Consider the following 23,021-nt stretch of genomic DNA (forward strand, 5'->3'; position numbering starts at 1 on the left):
CCTTCAAATCGTAGTTCACATTTGTCACTTGGTTTATGCTTGTAGAACCTCACTAAAATAAACAATCTCAGCATAGATCTCTCAGAATTGCAATGAAATTTGATCTTGCAGAGTTTTTTATGTGGGATTTTAAAATGTTAAGGAGTTAAAACAATTTCACAATCTTCTTGATTTTTTTTTATGGTGACTGTATTTCTCTGTGTTGGTCTGTTCCTTATTGCTGCAGTTTGATTTTTGTGCATCTTTAAAAAAAAAAGACAAGGCAGGTAGTGAAATCTGACCTAATACAATATAAATGTCAGTGAGTATGGGTTGAGAGGTTTCAGAGTGTCATATGCACAGATGTTTTTTTAAATTTCCTAAAGACATACGTGCCTGAATTATCATATGTTTTCATGTGCAGTCACTATGATGAAGTGGGAAATGCTTGTTTGTACAATAGAAAGAAGAAGACTTGATAGGAAATAGGCATGTCTGTAGAATGGCAGATACTTGCAGTCTGTTAAGTGTTTAATTATTCTGTTTGTTTTCAGAAAGTTTTCTGAAATGAGATTTGTTGATAAGGACAGAATAGCTATTTGGGGTTGGGTAAGTACTCAAATAATTTTGGCGGGAATACTGTTTAATTTTCACAGCTGTTTGTTGTGCTGTCATGTGTGTGAGATCCTGCAGTGCTTCATGTGAGGCACCCCTGGGGTCACAGCACAATCCAGAACTTGAGCTGATGAAGTTCACCTTCAAAGTGTGTTTATACATTGCCCTTTTGCAATCATTCAGGAACCTTTGTAAGAGAAATTAGGACTACTAGAGGGATTAAAAACCAATCTAAATGGATGCTGCCAAGTTCCTGTGTACAGATGGACCTATACTAAAAAAAAAAAAAAACCCAAGTATGTATTTAACAGTATTTCTTCAGTTGGGTGACTGATTTTAAAAAAGATGTGAAATTACACTCGAGCCAGCTGTGTGGGATGGTTATCGTGGTATTTGCAACCAGAGGCCAGATTTCTCTAACTTGATGCATCTTTAAAACCTGGCACAGTAGATGGAAATATTTAATAGTTTAATAGCATGCACATATCCCCTCAGCTACAAAGCTAAATGTGTACAGAGTGTTAGTGATTGCAGTGCTGATTTAAATTGTTAACTGAAATTTGGGCACTGCAGGTGACAGGCACTAATGAATAAATTGCTTGATGGCAATATGGTGTCTTTAATAGCTTTTCTTTTGGGGGTAGACATCTCTGTTATATGAAATCACATATAATGGTACTAACTGTAATGAAAGGAAAATTCTTTCTGCAGAAATTGATGATTCGATGCAATCCCATCTTAAGTCCTTATGACCCTCAGGATGAATAGTAGAAGAACATTCCTTTTTGGAGCTATGTTGGGATTATGCATCCTGGACATTGAACCTGTAGGCAAACAGATTTTCTTTATATCTTGAGTTTTTAGACAGTCTGCCTCTCATTGTCAGCCTGTCATTATGTACATGGATTTTGGTTGCCATAGATTCAGCAGTAACACCTTTACTGTGGCCAGGTTAGGCATTTATACAGTGTTTAATTACTAAGTGCTTGCATTACTTTGCTAATCTCATTGGAAGGACCTAGGCATTGAAGTTGGAGCAAACATTTAAGGACTTTGAAATAAGATGCAATTCCCTTTGCCTGTAATCTGCTTTTAAGACAGGAATGAGATCCAAAAATAGCTCTTGTTTTTGAATGTGGGTGGGCACATTTTCCTAAATAACCCATTCAAACTCTTGTGAGGGCAGTCATTTGGGCGGTTGGTGACAGTGTTTAGGTATCTTGCTGCCTGGATGCTCAAGTGTGTCAGATATTTACTCATCTGTGTATCAAGCTAGACTGTGAGTAAATTCTCTGTGTACAGCAAGGAGTGTGTTGTTGCACAGTTCCTCCCACAAACTCAGCAGATCCTTCACTCCCCAGTCACAGTCTTGCTCCTGACACTTTGGGGGAGAGTTAGGGAGCAAGTTACCATAGGCCTGCTCCAAGGGAGCTGGAAATTTCTGGATGCCCTGTTGCAACTACTCATCGGAGCACACTGTGGGCCAGAGCTCTGCTTCCACCCACTCCCCCAGCACGGGCAGGGACACAGCGGTTCAGCAGTGTCTCGTTTCCTGTCTTCTGCTGCTGCCTACAGTGCTACCAAACGCAGTCATCCTCAGCTGAGTCACAGTTGGGCAGCGTTTGCGCCCTTTTTCCCCATCAAGCTCTCATTCATCAGTGCCACAGCTGCCATGCGCTGTTTGGTGCCTGTTTCCCCGACTGAGCAGGCTGGCTGAGATCTGACCCAAATTCAGAATGGAGTTCATTAATATGAAAAACGCTGATCCCATAAATGCCTGATGAACTGTGTAGCAGATGGGCCCCATCCTTTCCCTTCTGACTAAAATAACAGCAATGTTTTCTTCTCAGTCTTATGGGGGATATGTGACCTCCATGGTGCTTGGCTCTGGAAGCGGCGTGTTCAAGTGTGGAATAGCGGTTGCCCCCGTGTCACGCTGGCAATATTATGGTATGTGAGGGCTTCCTCGTTACAAGGATTCCCATATGTCTTCCAGTGCACACGCTGCAAAGTGTGGATTCGTAGCGCAGAACTTTGGATTATCTACTAGATGCCACATAAATGCCACTTGGTCTGCTTTTATGAGCTCGTGGCCACTGCATTTTGAAATTAAACCAATTCGCGAAATATTATTTCCCATCTTAAAAAAGTCACATCCATAACTTGAGGTAATCTCTTTACCCATTAATGAAGACGAAATCGTTGTAATATTGGTAGTACTGCTGTAATGTGTGTACATTTGCTTTGATGGCACACAGTATTGTGTGTCAGGAATTCATCGCAGTTTTGTGTCTTCGAAATGAAACTTCACTTATGACAATGAACTGTGAGGATTAGCTTTGAACTTGCATTTTAATTTACTCTCTAAAAGTACCAGAATAGGATTTGAATTGCCTTAGGTTGGTTGGTCAGGGGTTTTTTTAGCATGTCAAATTTGGATTTTATAAATCTAATTCATCTTGAGAATAGCTTGATGTGAGAAAAACCTGATCAAGTGGACAAGTCTCTACATGCTTCAAGCCTTTTGAGCAGAAGGTTTCAAGTAGTTGCATGAGGCTAGAAATGGGCTAGTTAATAGGGGCTCTCCTCCCAGATTAAAAAAAATTATGTAAAGTTATAAATAGGTGCTGGTACAATCTGAACACATTTTAACATTTTCCTCATTTTTATTTGTCCAAAAACATTCAAGGGAAAGCTTTCCCTGGCAAACCACTGCTAAAGAAGGCATAATTTATCATTCTGCAACTAGCACAGAGGCTGTATAATAGCTAACTCAGCAGATCAGATCATGCTGCCAGGCAGTAGCAGTAGTCTGTGGGGAACATCTTCATGATATTTTGGACATGAATATTACAGTATGACAGGAAATATTTTTTTTAATGATCAAGATCTCTAAAATTCCACTTTTACATACTTAAATGAAGGATTATGGAGGCATACATATTCAGCATAAAAAAACCTAGTGCAACAGCTCTGATGAGAAGTCAAACGGACACTAGAATATGGCAGCAGAGCATTAATTTGTATGGTTTAAAACAAAGCTGCAAATCTGAAAATGGTAACATGGCAAAAAAATATGTGGAAAATCAATTTTGTTTTTTTCTCACCCAAGCTGAATCCTAATATGCTACTATATTTTCATAGTATAGATTTTTGGTAGTAAATATTTAGATTAAATAAATAAGATTTTTTTCTCAGATGTTAGTTATTTACTGCAAACATCTTCAGTCATTTTTTTAGGATTACTGAAAGAATAACAATAAGGAAACACTGACACAAAGTACTATATTAATATTCAGCATTCAGGTGTCCATGGCAACAAGAAGATTAACTATTCTGAATAACGATGGTTACCTACACCCTTCATTGTGGAAAACCTGATTTCCAGTATGCATTGTTACTGCTTGTATTGATGAGAAAATTGATGGTAGACAGACTGAAAATTAAGTAGCAGGCTCTAATTTTGGGGTTTTTTTGAATTTCAGATTCAATATACACAGAGCGATACATGGGCCTTCCTACAGAAAATGATAATTTGAAGAACTATAATGTAAGAAAGAAATCACTTTATTTCATTTTTTGTGTTGTTTCATTTCTAAACTGGTATATTGTTCTTTAAACACTTTAATTCTTTCCGTGTGCACAAAAATAAGTTTGTTTCTTCTTGCCTGCTAGAACTGTTGCATTGTGCTTTTAGAGGCTGTAGTCTCATGTGTTTGGATTTGCACAAGGTAGCTTCCTCTTGGTGAATGGTTGGGGTTTCTGTTGTTTGTTTGGTGTGTTAGTGTTTGGGGATGTTTTTTTTTTTAAATTCACTTCCATTTGACTACTTCACAGACTGTAAAACAAGCTGTAAAAACTTCTATTTTAACCACCAAAAAACAAATTTGTTTTAAAATGTATATATTTGTGAGCAAAGAATGCTTTATCTTAAACATTTTTCACAAAAACAAATATACTCCCATTCTTTCTGAAATGTATTTTTTTAAAATGAGTATTGTGTGAACTTCCCTGCTTTAGGAATCTGCAGGTTTTTTGCAGGGAAAGCAAAATTTCCTCAATGCTAGAAAATTTTGACAGGTAAGCTACTGTGATCATATCAAATTGCAGACCAACTGAGAGCCAGCAGTGTCAGGACTGAAATCTCCATAAACAGAGGATGTCCAAAATTTGTTCTAAAATGAGCGGTGTTTTCACAGGAGTGAGGGAATTTGCATTAGTCCTGCTGAAAGCAAATTTCATGTAGATTGTTTGTCCTCGTTACAGCATGACTAATCAATTGTTTGACTTGCTCTTCCATGTGCCAGATGATTTTTGTTGCCTCAAGGGCTTTTTGAAGTCACAGGTAGTTGGGCATAGGGCACAGCAACCAAATGTTCTGTTAGGTTTTGGGAAACTTCAGGCTGAGGTGAAAATACAGTGGCTGTGAGAGAACTGTGAAGAATCTGAGGGGTACTTTGTGCCCTGGTTATTGGAATGTTTCACAGAAGAGTCCAGCCATGGTGATACTGGAACCAAACATTGATGTTATTAGAGAAGGAGATAGAGCATTCTCTGTGTTTGGGTTGGTAAGCAGAGTAGAGGACAGATAGCACTGTTGTGTGCATTAAAAAAGTGTCATGGGTAGGAAAAAGGGTGGGTGTTGTTGCATTGATTTACAAGTATGATAAAACATATAAATACAGACATATATGTACTGAAACATGTGGCTTGGCATATATTTACAGTACTCTAGTGTTGTCAGCTGCTATGTGAGACATTCTGGTCAAGATTGGGGACAATGGTAGTGACTGCTGGACAGCTTGGTACTGTGTCTGTCTCCCTCTTCTAACCACTGAGCTACTGGGCCCAGCAGGAACTGACCAGCAGCCTGCAGCCTCCTGCCTGCCTTTTTCCAAATGTGTTTCTTTAAGGCAGTGGGAACAGTAGGAGGTCTGCGAGGTAGCAGTGTAAATACAAGTTCCTGTCGCTGTGCAGAACGAACGTTAACGCTCTGGGTGCACAAAGTCACTCACCAGCTTCACGGCACAGATGGCAACAGAGGACTGTTTAATCCTTTCAAGCCAGGAGTCGGATTTTCTTGGCATGGTATCCATTGCTGGCAATGGCCACGTTGAAACTGCCAGTACCAAAGAGCTAAAGGTTTCAAATGTGTTACTCAGAGGACTAATTGGGGAGAATGGTGGCTAGATGGAGGAGGAGTAATTGCCTAGATCAGATTGTCACACTTCGCTGCTGCTCCTAGAGAAAGGAAAATGCAACTTAAATCCTGTTTGTTGTTAAAAGCTCCAAATAATATAATACTTGGACTTTACTTTTAACCTGGAGGGTGGGGTAGCTTGAGAAGTGAGTTTGTTGGTTTTCATGTAGCCTCCATGACAGCGTTGTGGGATCTTGTTATTGCTGAAGACCCTCACTGACTTCAGCCCAGTATGTTCCTGGCTTACAGCCCCTTTGATCCATGTCCCAGTCCCAATAGCCAGCCTCCTGGTCCGGTGACACTTTTGAGAGCTGTTTGCTGAAATGAATGGTTTCTGAGGTGAATGCAGAATCTGTATTGAAAGCTAGTACATACAGCTGAAGCTGTTAAAGCTTGCACTGCTAACTCTGTGCTGCCAGGTTTGTGTGCTGCCTCATATATTCTCTATCCTGCTGCATTGCTGTAAAGCTGGCATGAAAAGTGAAAAGTTGCATAAACTGTGGTATGCACCCTGATTTTAAAAAAATGAGATGGTGTACACACCTCCTTAGAAAAGATGAGCACTGCTAGGCACATTTCTAACATGTAGAGTATTATTGATGACTGAATATATAGACTCAAGAAACTAGTTGTGGTAAGAGGGGTACATCCTCATCCTGTCTTGTATTTCTGTGACATTAAGTTTTACTTCATTGAAGGCAGAGAATCTGAAATGTTAAATAATGTTTGTCAGGAGTCAAGTCTGAGGGAGGACTCGTGCTCCTAAGCGGGCTAATTAGGTATGTTCAGTGTCTTTTAATGTAGTTGTAAACTATTAAAAATTAGAGCTTTGTAAAAGAGAGGAGCAAGCATGGGTGGTGCTCCTAATATAATCCTAGACTGAACAGCAGAGAATGTGGTGGCCTGGAAGAAACATCCCTGATGCAAAAGACTTGAGACGGAATCAGGGCAGAGCTCTGGAGGTCAGACGCAGTAGCCATGTAAAGCATACTGAAGAGACTGTTCAACTTGTGAGAACATTATTTTGCAGTTCACTCTGAATTTGATATGCTTTTGGCAAGTGTTTGAAACAGTCATAGATTTGGCAATCTTTTTCTAGCAGATTTGAAATGTTCAGTCCTTAAGAACTGCTGCATCATTAGGTTATGCAAAACAGGGTACAATTTTGTAAATATGCCATCTTGTACTGATTTGACATTTGTTCTATTATCTGAGAATATGCTAAAGGGAGAGAGACCTTCAATTTCAGCCAAACCTTAACTTGTTTGTGGAGTGCTGATAAAATGTTGACTGCTGTGTGATCTTTAGAAAAACCAGTTACATTCAGTAGGGCCTAATTCTCAGTACTTGTTCATATTACCTTTTCAGAGCCTTTGTCCTAGGAGTGTAACTGTAAAACAGAAGTGGTAAATAAAGTTGCATTTTTTGGCTGTCCACTTAAGGTTTGTTCAGCTGCTGTTGCTTTGTTGTCTAACTCTGCCTACTTGAGAGTGCTCCCTAACTTGCAACCTTCTTTAAGGACAAAGGTACTGTGTCCTTAAAGCATGTTTTAGGGAAGGGACTCTTTATGCTGAGTGTGAGTACAGCAAGTGAAGTATCACCAGTGATAAAAAAGCAGAGAAAGTACCTCATATGTTTCTTCTTTCTGAAGTATTTTTACAAATAACTTTATTTTATTTAATGCCTGAAGAGGAAAAATAGTGACATCCTCTTTCTAAAACTGCTTTTGCCAAGTCAAGCTCTCAGAAGTGTAGCTTAAATCAAGCTTCCAGAAGGTTTACTTAAAGCAGCATTGCTTTTCTGCAATAAAGCCTAGCAAGGTGATCTATCAATTTTCCCTCTGCACATGTGGGAAATTATTTACTCAAAGGATACTGGTTGGTTTGGGGGTTTTTTTGGTTGTTGGTGGTTTTTATTGTCTTTAATCTCACTGGGTCGTTTCTTTCTCATTTGTTCTTTTGGTCAGCTGCTTTACCAGTGCTCCTTGGTGCATCAAATTGCTCTCTCCATATTTTGACACTCACGGCTAAATGTTCTTATTCCATGATACCAAATCATCTGAATGGAATATGTCATGCTTCTGCTGTTGGTGGATTTCTGTATACTGGATTTCTAGTGTTCTCTAGCCTTTGACTATCAAAAGAGGGCAACTGCAGTGTAACAGACTGGAGGGTGGGAGTTTTTTGCCCTCTCTGCTGAACTTGGTTTTTAGATTTCACTGAATACATACAAAGAATTCATTTTATGTATGGAAGGGTTCTGGTACACTATTCTGCCATGACAAAAGGAGTTTAATATTTGTACTTGCTTTAAAGATTCATGAGTGTACAAGAGATATAAGGAAATCAGAACCCTTCTTGTCTTGGTAGTATGAAGTATTTGACTTTTTTGGGGTACTAAATGCAAATCCTTGTGCAAGGATAGAGCCTTAGTACAAAATTTGGAAGAAAAAAAGCAAATCACTAAATTCTTCTGTTCATAATTTTTCGTATTTTTTTCTTGCCTCATTAACTGCTTGTCTTATCAAGTCTAAAATGTCTTGTCCCTGTTGTTCCTCTTCTTTCTCTGCTCATGGCAGAGCACCATCCTACTCCCTTTTCTCGCCCAAATTAAAAATCTTATCTGCAATCCTCACTGTCTTCATTCTTGAGTCACAGTAGCAAGTCAGGTGGGCTAGAATGTTCTAGGGAATATGTTGTTACTATGTTTTAAATTTCTTGATTAATCATAGTCGCCGATTATTTCATCTTTTCATCACTGTATCGTGTTTCCATTCCCAAAATGTAGCTTGACTTCTATTTAGAGATCTGGTCTAATGATTTTTGTTGAGGCATTTTGAGAGCACATTTTTCTAAACTTCTTGTTACCCGGTTTTTCTGGAGATGGAGGCAGTATTAGCTCTGGTGCCTTACCTGCAGGTGAACCTTGTGTGGAAGATAACATGTGTAGCCTCTGCAAGATCTACTCCTTGCTCTCGCAGGGTGCACTGTTGCCATGGCAACATTTTTTTTAACTTGTCTGCAGTCAAACAGGAACCCTATGGCACACGGAGTGCTGCAGGCTACCACCATGCTGGTCATGGACTGAATGTGAACCTGACTGCAGAGCTCTTCCCCTCTGCAGCTGCCTGCTCCTTGGCAGCCACAGCCTTGGGAACAGGCGCGGGGTGGTTTGATGTGGGCACCCAGCCCTGGATGTGTGACCCTGTCCCGTGGCACTTCAGAGGGGGGTAAGCAGGGCTGTGCTTGCTTTGAGCTGAAGAACCCCAGACAGTGTCAACACGAATCAAATTCAGTTGCTAGCAAGTCATACCCTAATAAATAGCAGCTTTTTTTCTTTTTTTTTCCTTTAATTTCAGAGTTCAACAGTAATGGCCAGAGCTGAAAAATTCAAGGAAGTTGAATATCTCCTTATTCATGGAACAGCAGATGGTGAGTTGCAGTTAATTAGACATTTTAGTATTACAGACAGGTTCGCAATTCTACTACTGACAAAACAAAAGCATGAAGGGGCAAGGCTGTTACATTTGCGTCAATAAAATAATACCGATTTTTGCAACTAATCTGTGTTTCAGTCAGCAGTGCTGGGGAGTCTAGTGTGTATAGTTGCTTTGATTTTCCCCCAGAGTATTACAGAAGCAGTTTTTGTTTACCTTTTTCCTCTTCCACTTTTCAGATAATGTTCACTTTCAGCAAGCAGCACAGATTTCCAAAGCTCTTGTTGATGCTGAAGTGGATTTTCAGGCAATGGTATGGTTCTGTTTTGTTTATTGTTATACAAATGAGAATAATAACATAAGCTCCCTGTGGTAAGGTATAAATTCATTGCCTTCTTAAATGGAAGTTCATATAGTTGCATTTCATATTCAGTAACTGAAATGTGAACATAAAGCATGTATTTTATTTCTGCACAAGAAAAACTGTAAAGCAACACTATCTCATATTTGATCCTTTTTACCTAATCTTTCATTTTCTTAAATTTTTTATGTTCTTAAACAAATAGACAGTCCCAACCTTTGCATATACCCAAGTGCAATGAATAGTGTCTTACAGATAGGATAAAAAAATCCCAGCAAAATAGCAAAATCCCAGATAGCCTGTCCATCCTGTCTGGTGTTTACTGTACTTGAAAGACAACCAGTTATTTGCCCTTTCTTATGTTGTGCATGGAAGTTCTCAGACTAGGGAGCCATCTCTTCCTTTCCTACATTCTCTCAGCCCTCGAGGAGCAGTGCTAGAAAAGATGATGTACAGGAGGCCACGTGCATGGTTTTCTTTCAGCCAAACTCAAAGGATATACAGAGGGAGAGGTCAGGCACCCCTTGTAACTGAACAGCTGAATCTACCTTCCATGTGGACAAGCCACATGTTGTTTTTACACCTTCAGCATAAAAACAGAGCATGTCCCACATGCAAAGAAGGAGCTTAAGTGTCAAAGCAGCTTCCTACCCCGTCATGTCTTTGCTTCCATGCTGAAAGCCACATGCTAGGATCATTTTAAATGGCTGCACAGGTTTTTATGTCTGTCATGTTTGATTTATATCATTTAGCTGTAGCTGCAACTAACGTTCTCTGTGTTTCTCTTTCACGCAGTGGTACACTGACAAAGACCATTCCATCTCCGGTCAAGCACATAAGCATATTTATACCCATATGAGCCACTTCATAAAGCAGTGTTTCTCACTGCACTAGCACCAGCATTTTGCTTGTTAGTGATGGTACTTCTCCAGAAAGCTCTCATGATAACGTACTCTGAGCCAGTGTAAATCAAGATGAGATAAGAGTCAGCTCTTGGGATACCGGTGTACACAATGAAATGCTAATCTTTGTAATGATTCCTGTTGCCAAGCAACTATTGCATTTTTATTGACTGTGTTTAATCGGGTCTTAACATCACCGGAATGATGTTGCAGACTTCTAGGAAACATGGTACTTGCTTGAGTAATTACCTTTTGATATTTCAGTCTAAAAGAGAAACAGTCGAGTTTTTATGTTAGAGAAAGGAATGATAAAAATGTCACAGGGCGATCAGTCACAGAATAAAAATATAATAATGTTTCTATCAAAAGTGAAATGAACCCTGTGGTAATTTCTGTGAGAATAATGAAGAAACATTTTTGCAGAAATTCGTATGGCTTGATAATTATTATTTTAGAATGGGTACCAGGAATACTGCAATGTTAATATGTGCAGAATGGAATACTTTATACTGCAGTTCCTGAAGTAAGCATGTTTTCTCTGCAATGCCTTGTATTACAGTTGTAGAACTCTTGCAAGGCAAGCACAAAACCAGCTTTCACCAAAGATTCTGAATGATACCTAATCAAACCAGTGTCACTGAATTTCTTTGTATGCTATCATATAGTACTGTTATTTTTGCTTATTTTATAGTAAAGATGGCTGCTTCACTGGGGAGGTGCACTGCAAAATCTCCTCTGGGAACAAGAGCCCCATTTTTTTAATGTAGAAGTTGCTCATGTTGTGATGAATAGAAACTGGTTCTTACACTGAAACATAAAACATTACAATGCAAACTAGCAGTCACAGCAAGGGCTGGACTGTCAATCTCCTGTGAACATGCTCTTTAGCAAAACCTTACAGTCTACCAATAAATATTGCTTTCTTTACAGCACTCCAGGTAGGATTCTCCATCTAATCTGAGGTTTAGTTTTCTTAATTTCACATAGAAAAAATGCAATCCACTTGTACTAAAAATTGTGCTGCTTTAAAATAATAAAGACATTAATTTATGAAAGGAGGTGTAGTCCATATCCTTGAAAATGTTGCTTCAGAAAAAGAACACTAGAATATTTTAAATCCCTGTTAATTTTGAGGATGACTTACAGTGAAGCTTCTGATTTTGTGTAATGGTATCATGTAATGGAGTGTGACATGATTATCTAACACTTAGCTTCTTGGTATTACATGCCAGCATCTGATTATGTCTGTATTGTGGGTTATTAGTGACATTAGGTGTGAATGTAAAAGTACTCATGCAGACAGATAAAGCATGGGGAAGAATGTTAAGACACTTTGTGCAGCTTGTCCTTAAATGAGAAAGTCTCAAATGGAAAATCAGATTTTGTTTTCACAAACTAACAATTCCTTGACTTACAAAATAAGATGGGCGGTTTTGTTCTGTTTGTTGGCATTTTTTTGAAACACACTGGAGCTGGGTTTTACAAATACCATCTTGGGTTTAAGGGAGTAGTGGCTCTAATGTTGACTGGCACCACAGTTAAAGTTCTACAGGCTTACAGGCTGTCAGTTATCTCCAAGAGGTTTTATCATCACATCTCTCAATCTTTTGACTCAAGGCAAAGAAACCTATGTCAGTATAAGGTAGATCCCAGCAATACAGACAGGTTATAAAAAAAGATTATCATTATGATATGGCTTGTGTATGCAAGGGTAAATAGTTAGGATTTCTTTTAATGTTATCACTCACACTGTCATAAAACAAAAAAAAAAGTGTTTCTGTAATCCAAAAATCTTCTTTCACCAGACTCTCATTGGATAAGTGCAAGAATTAGTATAATCAAAGAAACATTTAAAAAAATACATGAAACTAGAAATTATATGGTTTAAGTCTTTCATTAAGATGCAATTCTTTGCATCTGACCTATGTTAATGATTCTAGCATCTCACTGGGAATCTAGTCTCAATACATCATCCCCTTTTAATGGTCTTATCTGCAAGGCATTACACAATGCAATGCTAATTATCTTACTTTGTCTGGAAAACAACTTCTAAGGTATGCTGGTAATAGACAATGATACAACTTTTAAAACAAAAGAAAATTTCATTGCTATAGTAAGTGTCCTAATTAACATAAATTCAGTGTCTAATTTTTCACAGTGGTAGAACTCAGCTCCAAAAATAATGCAGGCAAGAGGATGGTAGAGCTGCCTCAGGGAACTGACAACTTGCTTGAACTGCATGAGCACAGGTAAATAACTAAAACTGAGCCACAGAAAATATCTAGCTCATTTCATTAATGTCCAAAGCTAGAAGTCAGTTGTGCCTGAATTACTGTAACTTGCACCCCTACCAATTACGGGCTTTCTCTGTATTTTTTTTCCTATGTGAAATGGATGTTTAAGTTTGTTGTACAATACACTTTGTGTAAAATCTAACAGAAGCAGTGGAAGCTTGAGGTGTCACTGTTACCATTCTTAGGCTAGGAGACGTATAGGCTTTGGTTTAATAATTGGTGAAGAAGCTCAAAAGGGATTTAGTAAGATGGAATCAATACTGTACATAGCATTGCAATTCATGGCCTTAAGGTTTTTCAGTAGCAGAAATTCAGGGTTCTGAGAAGAGCAGAAGCATTTTAAATTGTATGACCTTAACTATTGATTTCCAAAAAGATCCAACTACTCCTGCTTTGTCCCCATCATCTCTCTCAGGAGGAAGGGGGACCAACTCATGAGTAGTAAATTGGAGCTTCATTCCATTCTCTTCATGGAACAGTGAGCTCTGGGCTGTCCCCAGTGTCACACTTACTGTTAAGGTCAGACCAAGTACACAGCACCAGCTCCACCCAGGGAGCAGCACTCACAGCCTTGCATGTTTCAGTGAGATTCCACTTGAAAAGGGAGCCATGCTGGGCTCTACCAATCGTTAATTTGTGAAGCCCGTTCAGGTCAGGTAGACATTTCAAATATTGTGTGGTATTGTAAACCTCTTCTGGGTTTTGCAGTATAAAAATAAAATTGAAAATTAGTTAGGATAAATATTTATTTTCACATAACATATCTTAATTGTGAAAAACACAATAGTCTATTCACATGTACACATAAACTTTTGTAATAAATTACATCCAAGAAGTTGAGTAATTTTGACCAGGAATATGAAATTAGAAGTAAATATAGCACTACATCTGCTTTACATTGTGTGTGATTTCAGAACGTTAAGATTATCATTGGAAAAGCACTTAAATTCACGCAAAACCAGAGTGTTTTAAAATAAAACCACTCTGAAATACTGAACAAAAATACAGAATGCCATTGAATACATTGATTTCTTAATATTCTAAGAGTTGGTCAAGTGAAGCTAATACATTTTGATTGTATACATTATCTGTAACAAAGTCAGCAACATGTTAAAACACCATCAGGCTGCTTTCAGGACAAACCAGTATTGAGCTTCTATACTAACCTTAAAACAATTGGAATCTTACAATTTATCATCAAGTACACAAAACAAAGCATTTAACCTTAATGCATCAGAGTTTTTTTCTAAATTTACATATACAAAACATTTAATTAGATGTGAATCCTTCTTCACGTCCAGTAGAATTTTTTTTCTCCATAAAAATGGCTTTTAATGGGCTTTGATAATACTAAGGTAAATTTAGAACAGTGACCCTATTAAGTTTGCAGCAATATGCAATTATTTATGCCTAAAGTATTAAAACATACACACTCACATACACGAAAACACTGGAATATTTTAAATGTGCTGAATGGGAAAATTTGTTCACGAGGTCTATAGAAAAATTTGCGTATTTGGGAAAGCTGGGGAATGTTAGAGCCCTATGGATGAGTTCTTAGGAAGATTGCAAGACTACAATTCTTATTTTTAGGATTCAAAGTTACAGCATAATACTGAGAGTTAGCTTTCATTTTTATAATTTAAAAATTTATCTTAAAAAATTTAAAAATCAGTGAATTCCAAATAACACAATAAAACTTCAGCTCCGCATCCCTATTCATTCAATACTTAATCTCTCAGTCTTTTACAGAAAAGAACAGCTTGAAGGATCAGGCAGTAACAAAATCCATTACAAAAAATGTAATAGCCTTAAAGCCACATTTTACTTTGCAATGTTGTTTTTATCTTTTAATCAATATGTATTTGATAGAATAATAAAGAGCTGTAACAAAACAACAGCAGGATACCCATTTAATTATTATACATAATCTCTGAAACTAAGAGGTTTACAGTTGTTAGTGGAGAGAAGACAATATAAATACATCCTTTATGTGGCTGAATTTTAGGCAATAAAGAGGAAGATCATTGGGAAGGTGGTAAAACTGCATGTGGGGTATAGTTTGTATCTACAAAATTTTCCCTATTATAAAATAATGGATTGATTAATGACAAAATGCCTTTGTTTGGCAACATTCATACAATACAAGATAAGATACTGTAATCACAAATCGCATTTTAAGAAATACTGTACCCATGTTTCACAGCAAAGAATGTGGTGGTGTTCTTTAACTAAGGTGAGAAAATGCTTTAATATATATTTTATATATATATATATTTATTTATTTATATATATATAGGACTATGTTCCAGTTACATACAAATTTTAATATTAAATACACTGTATTAAATCAAGGAAAACTTCACAAATACAGAATCTGACCCTGCAATTCACATTGCAAAACTGAATCCATGACTTCAAATGGACAGATTAAGGAGGAAAGTATTATCCTTGTTAGTTTATTCACAGGGTCAGATCAATTGTTATTTTATAAACTTCTTAATGTTTGCTTGTCAGTTTGGGTCTCTTGAAATCATTTACTAGTTAGGTGATTTTAAAAAAAAATTGGAATAAGGGTTTTCAAGTTCATCTTGAATCAAGATTATTAAGTATTCTCACACAGAAAAAGTAGCAAAATACAGTACAAACCTATTAACAGGAAAGTTGAATTTGAAAGAAAATTTGCTTCTCTACTTTTCTGATACAAGTACTGATAAATCGCCAAGATCAGCAAAGAACACAAAGATTTTTTGCATTGGCTACTGCAGACATTTACATTGATACTAGACAAGATAGACAAGGTGGAATGAGACAAGTATTGCACTACATTACCTGTGCTAGTTTGAGATGAAAGACAAAAGTTACAAGGTAAATAATTTATATTTAGTGGTTGTGGCACTCCTTTAAATCATTTGTAAAAAAATTACTTGAAGAGCAAGTCATAGACAAGTCTCCCGGTCAACACCTTTCCCTGAGTCAGCTTTCTTCTCTTTTCTGATTTCAGCACTAGGAAACGAAAGGGGAAACAAAAAAAATAGAGTTATGGTAGCACTATCACACACACAACTATATATATATATATATAATCTACCTGAAAACCAACATTGCACAGATACTTTATTTTTCATGCTTCATGGCACAAACTGGGAAAGCAAGTGAAAATTTCTGTGCTGAATGGTGTGGAAGACATCAGGCAGCATTTTAGGGACAAGGTAGGTAAAGAACTTAAGATGTACAGACAGCCAGCATGCAAGCAAAGATAGCCACTTATTTTTTTCTTTTTTGGCAAATACAACTTAATTTACTAAATAATGGTAATGGTACAGTTCTCAGACAATACCAGCACATTCTTAAATGGAGCAAACAAGAGCTCACAGTAAGTATTTCTTGTCTTTAAAATGTATTCTCTTGTTCAACTGTACATTTAAAAGGAATGTTTCTGAACTAGAGTAGTGCAAGCCAATATCCAGCAAATATTTGGCTTTCAGTCTTGATTGGAGAGAGCAGAAGTTTGGCGAGGATGAGGAGAGACAATATTCCCCATGTGGAGAGTAATACATACTTCCTCATGTATACATTATAAGGAAATAAATTTAAATTTAAAAAAAAAGCCTGAAAGATCAGATACAAGCCATCTTATTCAGAACACTAAACCACAGTTCAAATTTGGATTCAGCCTTTTTCCCCCCCCCAGTAAAACAATGTTGATTTGCCTATAGAAAGCAATGTACGTGCAAAGCAGATGATTTTTTGTGTGTGTGAGGGTCCTAATTTACAACAGCGTAAATAAATAAAAAGTCATGTTCTTCCAATGAGTCTCAATCACAGTATGAAAATGCAAAGAGGCTTCCACAACACAGGCAAATCAAGCCTTCAACAAAGAGTGGCAGGGTATCTAAAGAAAACCAGATGGTTCTGAGAACAAACCTGTAGCAAGCACATAACCTACCAGGTTTCATGGGAATAATTCCTTAACTAGAATGAATGAGAAATAGGCTGAGTTACGCAAGGCTTAAAGAAAGCAAGATCAATTCTCAAATTCTTAAGGTGATTCATGCACAATTCTACAATCATTTGACATTTTTCTTCACATAAAAATTGCTTTAAGGATACAATTCAGTTCAGCCAAAGCTTACTTCTATGCCTATGGCAGCTTCCAGAGGTGTTAATGGAAATAGCTAAAGAATACCAACTTCTGCCACTTCAACTGCCAAATCTGTCACCTTCTGTAGAACAGTGATAGAATTGGGTATGTTACACTTTCTGCACACAAAGGGTATGCAAACAAATTCCAGGGGGGGTGAATTGAAAGTGCAGCAGTACAGCAGGCAGGGAGTTACCTGTGCTTAGTAAAAGCAAACACTGAGGTGTTGTGTGCCTTACAGTCTATAATATTTCCACGTTTTAGGTGCCTCTGTGATACCAGGAAAGTCTTCCTTCTATTTAGGATTCACATCTCTGAGCAGCTCCTGCAGATGTGGGCTTTAATGCCTTGAGAAATTTGAAAAAAAAAGGACAAGTCCAGTCTTTTTCCAGTAAAACAAGTCACTGGTGGATCTGTAAAGGAGTTGGAGCTCTCTTCCTCCCTACCAAGGGAGTAGCCTAACACGCCTGAGCAGGAAGGTCTGGGATGTGGGATTTTCATACCTTCAGGTCAAAAAGAAAACTCACTCATATCATCTACAAAGTGACAGATGCCTCTTTCTCCAGTACTTTAAAAGACCAGCCGAGTCTGTCTCCTGTCCATAGTCAGGTCTGCATATGCATTGAAATTGCTCTCTGAAGGGCTTAATACTATGAGCAAAGACAGAGGAATGTTTATTCACATGTACCAAAGAGGGCTGTGCTACAGGTAGGTGCCTTGGTGTTCCTTTCTACCAAGAAAGGCTCAAAGGCAGACCTTTAGGTCCCTGTGAATTTTAATAATAAAAAAAGGACAGTTGGAAAATTGTGAAGTTCATGTGCCTCTATGGCTAGGCAACTTGATTGAATCCCTTGTAGTCCTCTCTTTGGACAGGTAAAAACATTCAGGAGCCCGAGATGTAAGAACTCTCTCACACTATGCTATTTCAAATAACCAGGGCCAGGGCATGTCTTGTGGTAGAAATTATCCATCAGATTGGGAAGTCATTTGTATAAACCCTTCCTGTCTAAAATCTCTTTTTGTAGATGATCTTAGTTTATAATTGGTCAAGTCAACTCAGCATTTAATTACTACGAGTAACTTCTTGTTAATTGGCCAATGCCTTGCATAAAAGGCATTACATAAAATCATAGTATACTATCATAATTTAATTATCCCCATTTAATAATATTTTGAGATATAAGGAAGCAGAACTGACAGCTGAAAGGGAGTACTAAATGTTATGTAGTGGAACTTCACAAGGCATCAGTAAAATTTATTTCAAAATGAAAATTTTCCCCCTCTATGATAAGGTACCCTTCACTGCAGAAATTGTTAATCTAATATTGCAAAATTTATCCTTACAACTCCTACCATTCCAAGCTTTTTTTTTCCTTACTAATTCCCTAGGATTTAATTATATCCTCATTTAATGATACATGCATTATATTTTATAATATTTTTGTAGTTCTGTCCCTAATATGACTTAAGATTAAAATTGCTTATGCTTTGCTTATCATAAAGAAAGTCTTTCAGGGTTAAAGCTCTTTGAACCTATTCCTCTCTCAGAATCTGAGACAAGGTAGAGCACCTGAAAATGCAGGATTTCAGAGTCTTTAAGACTGTTGGTTTACAACAGAACACTCACATCTAAAACTAGAAAAATCTTTTCTCCTGAGTCTTTGTTTTCAAGAGCAAAGATACAAGAAGAGATTGAAAAGGAGACCTTTAGAAAATTAGTTTCTATTTCACTGCAGTTTAAAGGGCAAATCTCTTATCTGAGCCACAATCTCTGTGGATGCTCTTTGTTCAGAGGGTCATGTTTACATCATCTATCATACCACCAAAGAAAGCAACATCCACCAGGAAAATTACAACCCCTGTGTACCCAGGGGCTGTGAATGTGCCACAGCAGGTTCTTCTCTTTCTCCAGGCTTTCACAACATGGACAGCAGGGTACTTGACAAGAAAACCCTGCAGTACATCCCTTGCCCCATGCTGGTTTCAGTGACATGATCCTTTTCAGTCCATGTGTAGGGTGGCAGGCAAACAAGAACTAGGCTATTTTGAGTCTCAGGGAAATATCAAAATGAACACATTAGTGGGCTGCTCCATGGGTGTTTGAAATGAAGGTTCTCTGGTCATCAACTGCTTAGTTTCGTTTATGCAGTACAGGGAAAGGAACAACTGAAGGGCAGCATGCCATTTTGGGATGATAAAATTAAAAAACACTATCAGTACAAGTGTTCTCTTACTGCATCTGTTCACCTTGAAACAATAACTAGCTGTTTCAAACATGGGCTTTTGAAAAGTATATTTAGAAATGGGCAGAATACAATTCTGTATTTTAGAAAAGATTACTAGGAATAAATTCAGTCTGACATTTGAATACACTACACTATTTAAATACACTATTTTAAATACAGAGTAAATTTCAAATTCTAATATTTGGGACTTTAATGAAGACATTTTACATTCTTATTTGAAATTGCTTCTCATCCTGTCTCCCCAAAAACTACACAAAGTCAACTCATTTTGGTTCCAAGGTGGCAGACACCGTTTTGAATTGGAAGACACAATCAAGGAAAGGTTGGGGTCAGGATCTTACCTTTGGGGAATCAGCTTCTAGAGTGATTAGGAAGGGGAGCTTATGACAGAAGTGTGATACAAAACAATTAAATAGAAAATAGTTACATTTTAAATTTATGGAAGCAGAGGAAAAACTTCTCTTAGAAAATCACACTGTGCTTGAATTTAATATTTTCTTATTCCTGTCGTAACTCTGTAGCACAGATAAAATAATGTGTCTTCATTTTACTGGACTAAAATCTAAAATTATTTAACTGTTTTGAGTACAAGTGAAGTTGGCAGAAAAATGTAAATATATGATGCAATCATAAAATTATTTTCACTCCAAATATTATTAGATTGCATTCAGACTACTGGGTTCTTCATACAGCTATTTCCAGGGGCAGTGATGATCACTTCTTTTTCAAGAGGAAAGAACAAAAGCAAGCAGAACAAATGCAATATCCAGGTGGAGGCTGGTGGTTCATTACACAAGCATCAGGCATGCTCAGCTTCATTTTCCACTGGAGCATAACTAAGTACCATGCAAATATTTGTGATTTATGTTTTTAAATAAATAGTGAATTTGTGTTTTGAGCTCAGAATATTACGACTGGACATAAGAAATAAAACTGCAAAATGCTATCAATATTTCTAATCCCTAGCAAAATATTCTAATATTGGTTTGACACCAATATACAAAATATAATGAAGTTAAAAATATTAAGACCTTTTAGAAGGAAAGCTTGACTCCTTATCTTTTGCATTCTCTGAGGATATCAACAATGTCTTCCACACAGCAGTTTTCGCCATTTCATCAGAAATGTTTATCACAGATGGGTCATCTCTAGACAAGAATGAAAGTAAATACACAATAAAACAATCAGCAATCAGTCTTGTTACTTATTAACTCAATAAAAGTGCTTGAAAACTGGTAGTGATGACAATAATTACGTGCATTGTAAGTTAAGAGACTATGTTAAAGTTCAGAAGTCCTGAACAATTACTTAAATACTCTCTCAGAACATCTTAGCACTTTTTAAGGTATTTTCTTCCTCCAACAGCAATTAATCACAATAACATCAAGAAAATTTATTGTGTCACTCCCAACTAATAAACAAGAGAAAAATGAAGAAGTGTGAAATTAAATATTGCTCAAGATCTCACAGCATGTTAGTGGCATCACTGGATTAAACATGATCCCAAAAGGTCCTGAAACTCCACCTACTTTAAAACTATTTTTAAAGCAATCAAAAGCCTTAACAAAATTAAATATTTAAGATAGCTAATAAAAATGTCCAAATCAAACAAACTAATCAGTAGCCTTAAGTAGCACTTTGTAGCCATTATGTTCTTTGCTTTACCTGGACTGCTCCAAACTTGTATTTATACACATAAGAATAATAAAGTCTTAAACATTTTAAGGGGTTGTCTGTACATTATTCCTGACTTCATGGTTACATATACTTGGCATTCAGTAAGCCCTCAGTAGACTTGCTGTTGTGTGTTTTGGGGAACCACTTTAATCACCAATATCTTGACTCTTGTTTTTAGCTACAGGTGTGCAACCCTTACAGTACAGAGAGTCAGGTATTATCCAGGCAACTCTACCAATGTCAACACACTGTGGAGATCGATAGAGATCACACTGCAAGATAAATTAAGCTACATATTGCTAATAGAAATTACAACAAGAAGGTATGGACAAAACAAGAAAAGAACCAGACCATTAGTAGTGTGATGAGTCGGATTTTTTCAGAGACACTGTTACAAATCTCCTGATTTGCATTAGGAGGTGTTACAGTAACTTTGTGTTAAAATGTTAGAGGGAAGGCCACTCTAAGATGACCTATGAACTCACATCTATGCAGAGGTTACTGTCACCAGATATTTCAAATCTTTTCTTAAGAATTTGTTTCTGAAAACTTTAAATTATATTCATTCCTTATGGGCTGGCAACATGTATTATTACTATCTATAATATAGATGTTCATGCTTTTTTAGTTGTGTCAACACTGCATTATGCTTTATCTACCCTGGAGAGCTCTTTATTCACTCATTATCTTACATAACAGGATTTAATCAGAATGTTTTACAGTGTAATACTGTAAGAACCTAGTTTTTTTCTGCAGCGTTTTCAAAATCTTTCCTGGATCCCTGCTTGCATCAGGGTGAAGGGTTTGACCTTCTCCACATCTTCCTTTTGCACTGTGCATGTCAGAAGCCAAAGCTCATTGTGAACAGTCTGATCCTGCAGTCCTGTCCAATGGAAAACTTCCAACTAGTGTGTATTTCCCTAGGGAAAGTGAGGTCGTGTGGAAAGACTAGAAAAGGGCTGACCTTGTTAAATGCTGCAGTGTGTGGTTCAGTTCACCTATCCATACCAAACAAACATCTTCCTGATATTCAGTAAGCATTATGAATAAATATTGTGGCATGTTTACTTTATTTAATTGCAACTCACCTAAAAGAGGAAAGGTATATTTTACCTGTAATGTCCTTCTAGTGGTAACTGAACAGTCCCTTCCTCTTCCATTGCTAACATACTTTGCTCTTCCTAGAACAAAGGAATTTAGACATGAGAGAGGATATGAAATCGTGAAAAGTGAAATTTGTGTACTTTAATCATCTTTTCATTTTTCTTTAATATTAAGTATTTATTTGAAGTTCTTAAAGTAAGATACTTTTCAACTTAAATAGTTGACATTTAAAACCTTCTCTCTTAAAATTGTACCTTAATGCTATTTTCCAGTGCCAAATAGAGCATTTTTTTGTAAGAATAAAGAGGAGAATTATTAACAGTGATTGAACAACTGTCTGATGAATTTTAAATAACACTGATAACTGGATATTTGCATTGATGTTTATATGCAAAAATTAGGGAAGATGATTTAAGTTTGCACACACAGTTTTAATATTTATAATACTGATTTGAATGCTGATTTTTCAGTGAAAGGTAATGAAACAAGATACCCAAAATTAGTTTTCAGTTGAAGAGACTTAGGAGATAAATCCACCAAAAACCATACGTAAAGTAATTACAAATTTAGCAAATCTGCCTCAGTGGGAGGGAAGAAGAATAGATCAGCTCTCAAGTGCCATGTCCTGCCTGCAAGAACAAAGGAAAACAACCTCCAGAAGAGGATTCCCAGTGTCCACACCCCTGGTCAGGATAAGCACAGCTAGCAGTTAACAAGTCTTGGCAGGAAGGTAACCATCAAATCCTGCTCTAAATTGTTGCAGTGTGTGTGTGAGCCCAAGAGACGCCCAGAGACCTCCCCAGCTTTCTTCCCTTTGTAACAGTTTTCACCAGTGCCTGTCTGAAAGCATGGGTTGGCTAAAAGAGAGAGTTTATCATTTTCTGGCAGATCACCAAAGGCCCACGTGCACCACAAACACTGATTGTTGGTGTTAGCAGCAAGAGCCAGTACAGTTTTCCAAAACAGTAGGTCTGCAATTCTCTCTGCTCAGAAATATTCAATGTTTTATTACTACAATTATTTCAAAAGTTACAATATTTTTTTTCTTGTAATATGAAAGTTC

General features: G+C 37.1%; 2 protein-coding genes across 12 annotated transcripts in view; one reads left to right on the forward strand and one right to left on the reverse strand.

Moving 5' to 3' along the window:
* The window catches only part of DPP4 (dipeptidyl peptidase 4), a 40,377-nt gene extending 28,829 nt beyond the window's left edge, over window positions 1-11,548 (forward strand). For both annotated transcript variants that reach the window (XM_064434713.1, XM_064434712.1), the window contains 6 exons: window positions 534-588; window positions 2,445-2,544; window positions 4,080-4,144; window positions 9,153-9,225; window positions 9,470-9,543; window positions 10,387-11,548. In XM_064434713.1, the coding sequence (XP_064290783.1) occupies window positions 534-588; window positions 2,445-2,544; window positions 4,080-4,144; window positions 9,153-9,225; window positions 9,470-9,543; window positions 10,387-10,485 (466 nt within the window). In that variant the 3' untranslated portion in view covers window positions 10,486-11,548. The remainder of the gene's footprint in view (window positions 1-533; window positions 589-2,444; window positions 2,545-4,079; window positions 4,145-9,152; window positions 9,226-9,469; window positions 9,544-10,386) is intronic.
* A 1,967-nt stretch (window positions 11,549-13,515) lies between these two features.
* The window catches only part of SLC4A10 (solute carrier family 4 member 10), a 144,898-nt gene continuing 135,392 nt past the window's right edge, over window positions 13,516-23,021 (reverse strand). For 5 of the 10 annotated variants that reach the window (XM_064434700.1, XM_064434702.1, XM_064434699.1 and 2 more), the window contains 3 exons: window positions 21,968-22,035; window positions 20,209-20,325; window positions 13,516-15,793 (listed from right to left, as the gene is read on the reverse strand). In XM_064434700.1, the coding sequence (XP_064290770.1) occupies window positions 15,727-15,793; window positions 20,209-20,325; window positions 21,968-22,035 (252 nt within the window). In that variant the 3' untranslated portion in view covers window positions 13,516-15,726. The other 5 variants (XM_064434707.1, XM_064434704.1, XM_064434706.1 and 2 more) reach the window with 4 other exon arrangements.

This window comes from Passer domesticus, chromosome 10 (genome assembly GCF_036417665.1).
Source record: "Passer domesticus isolate bPasDom1 chromosome 10, bPasDom1.hap1, whole genome shotgun sequence".
Classification (NCBI taxonomy): domain Eukaryota; kingdom Metazoa; phylum Chordata; class Aves; order Passeriformes; family Passeridae; genus Passer; species Passer domesticus.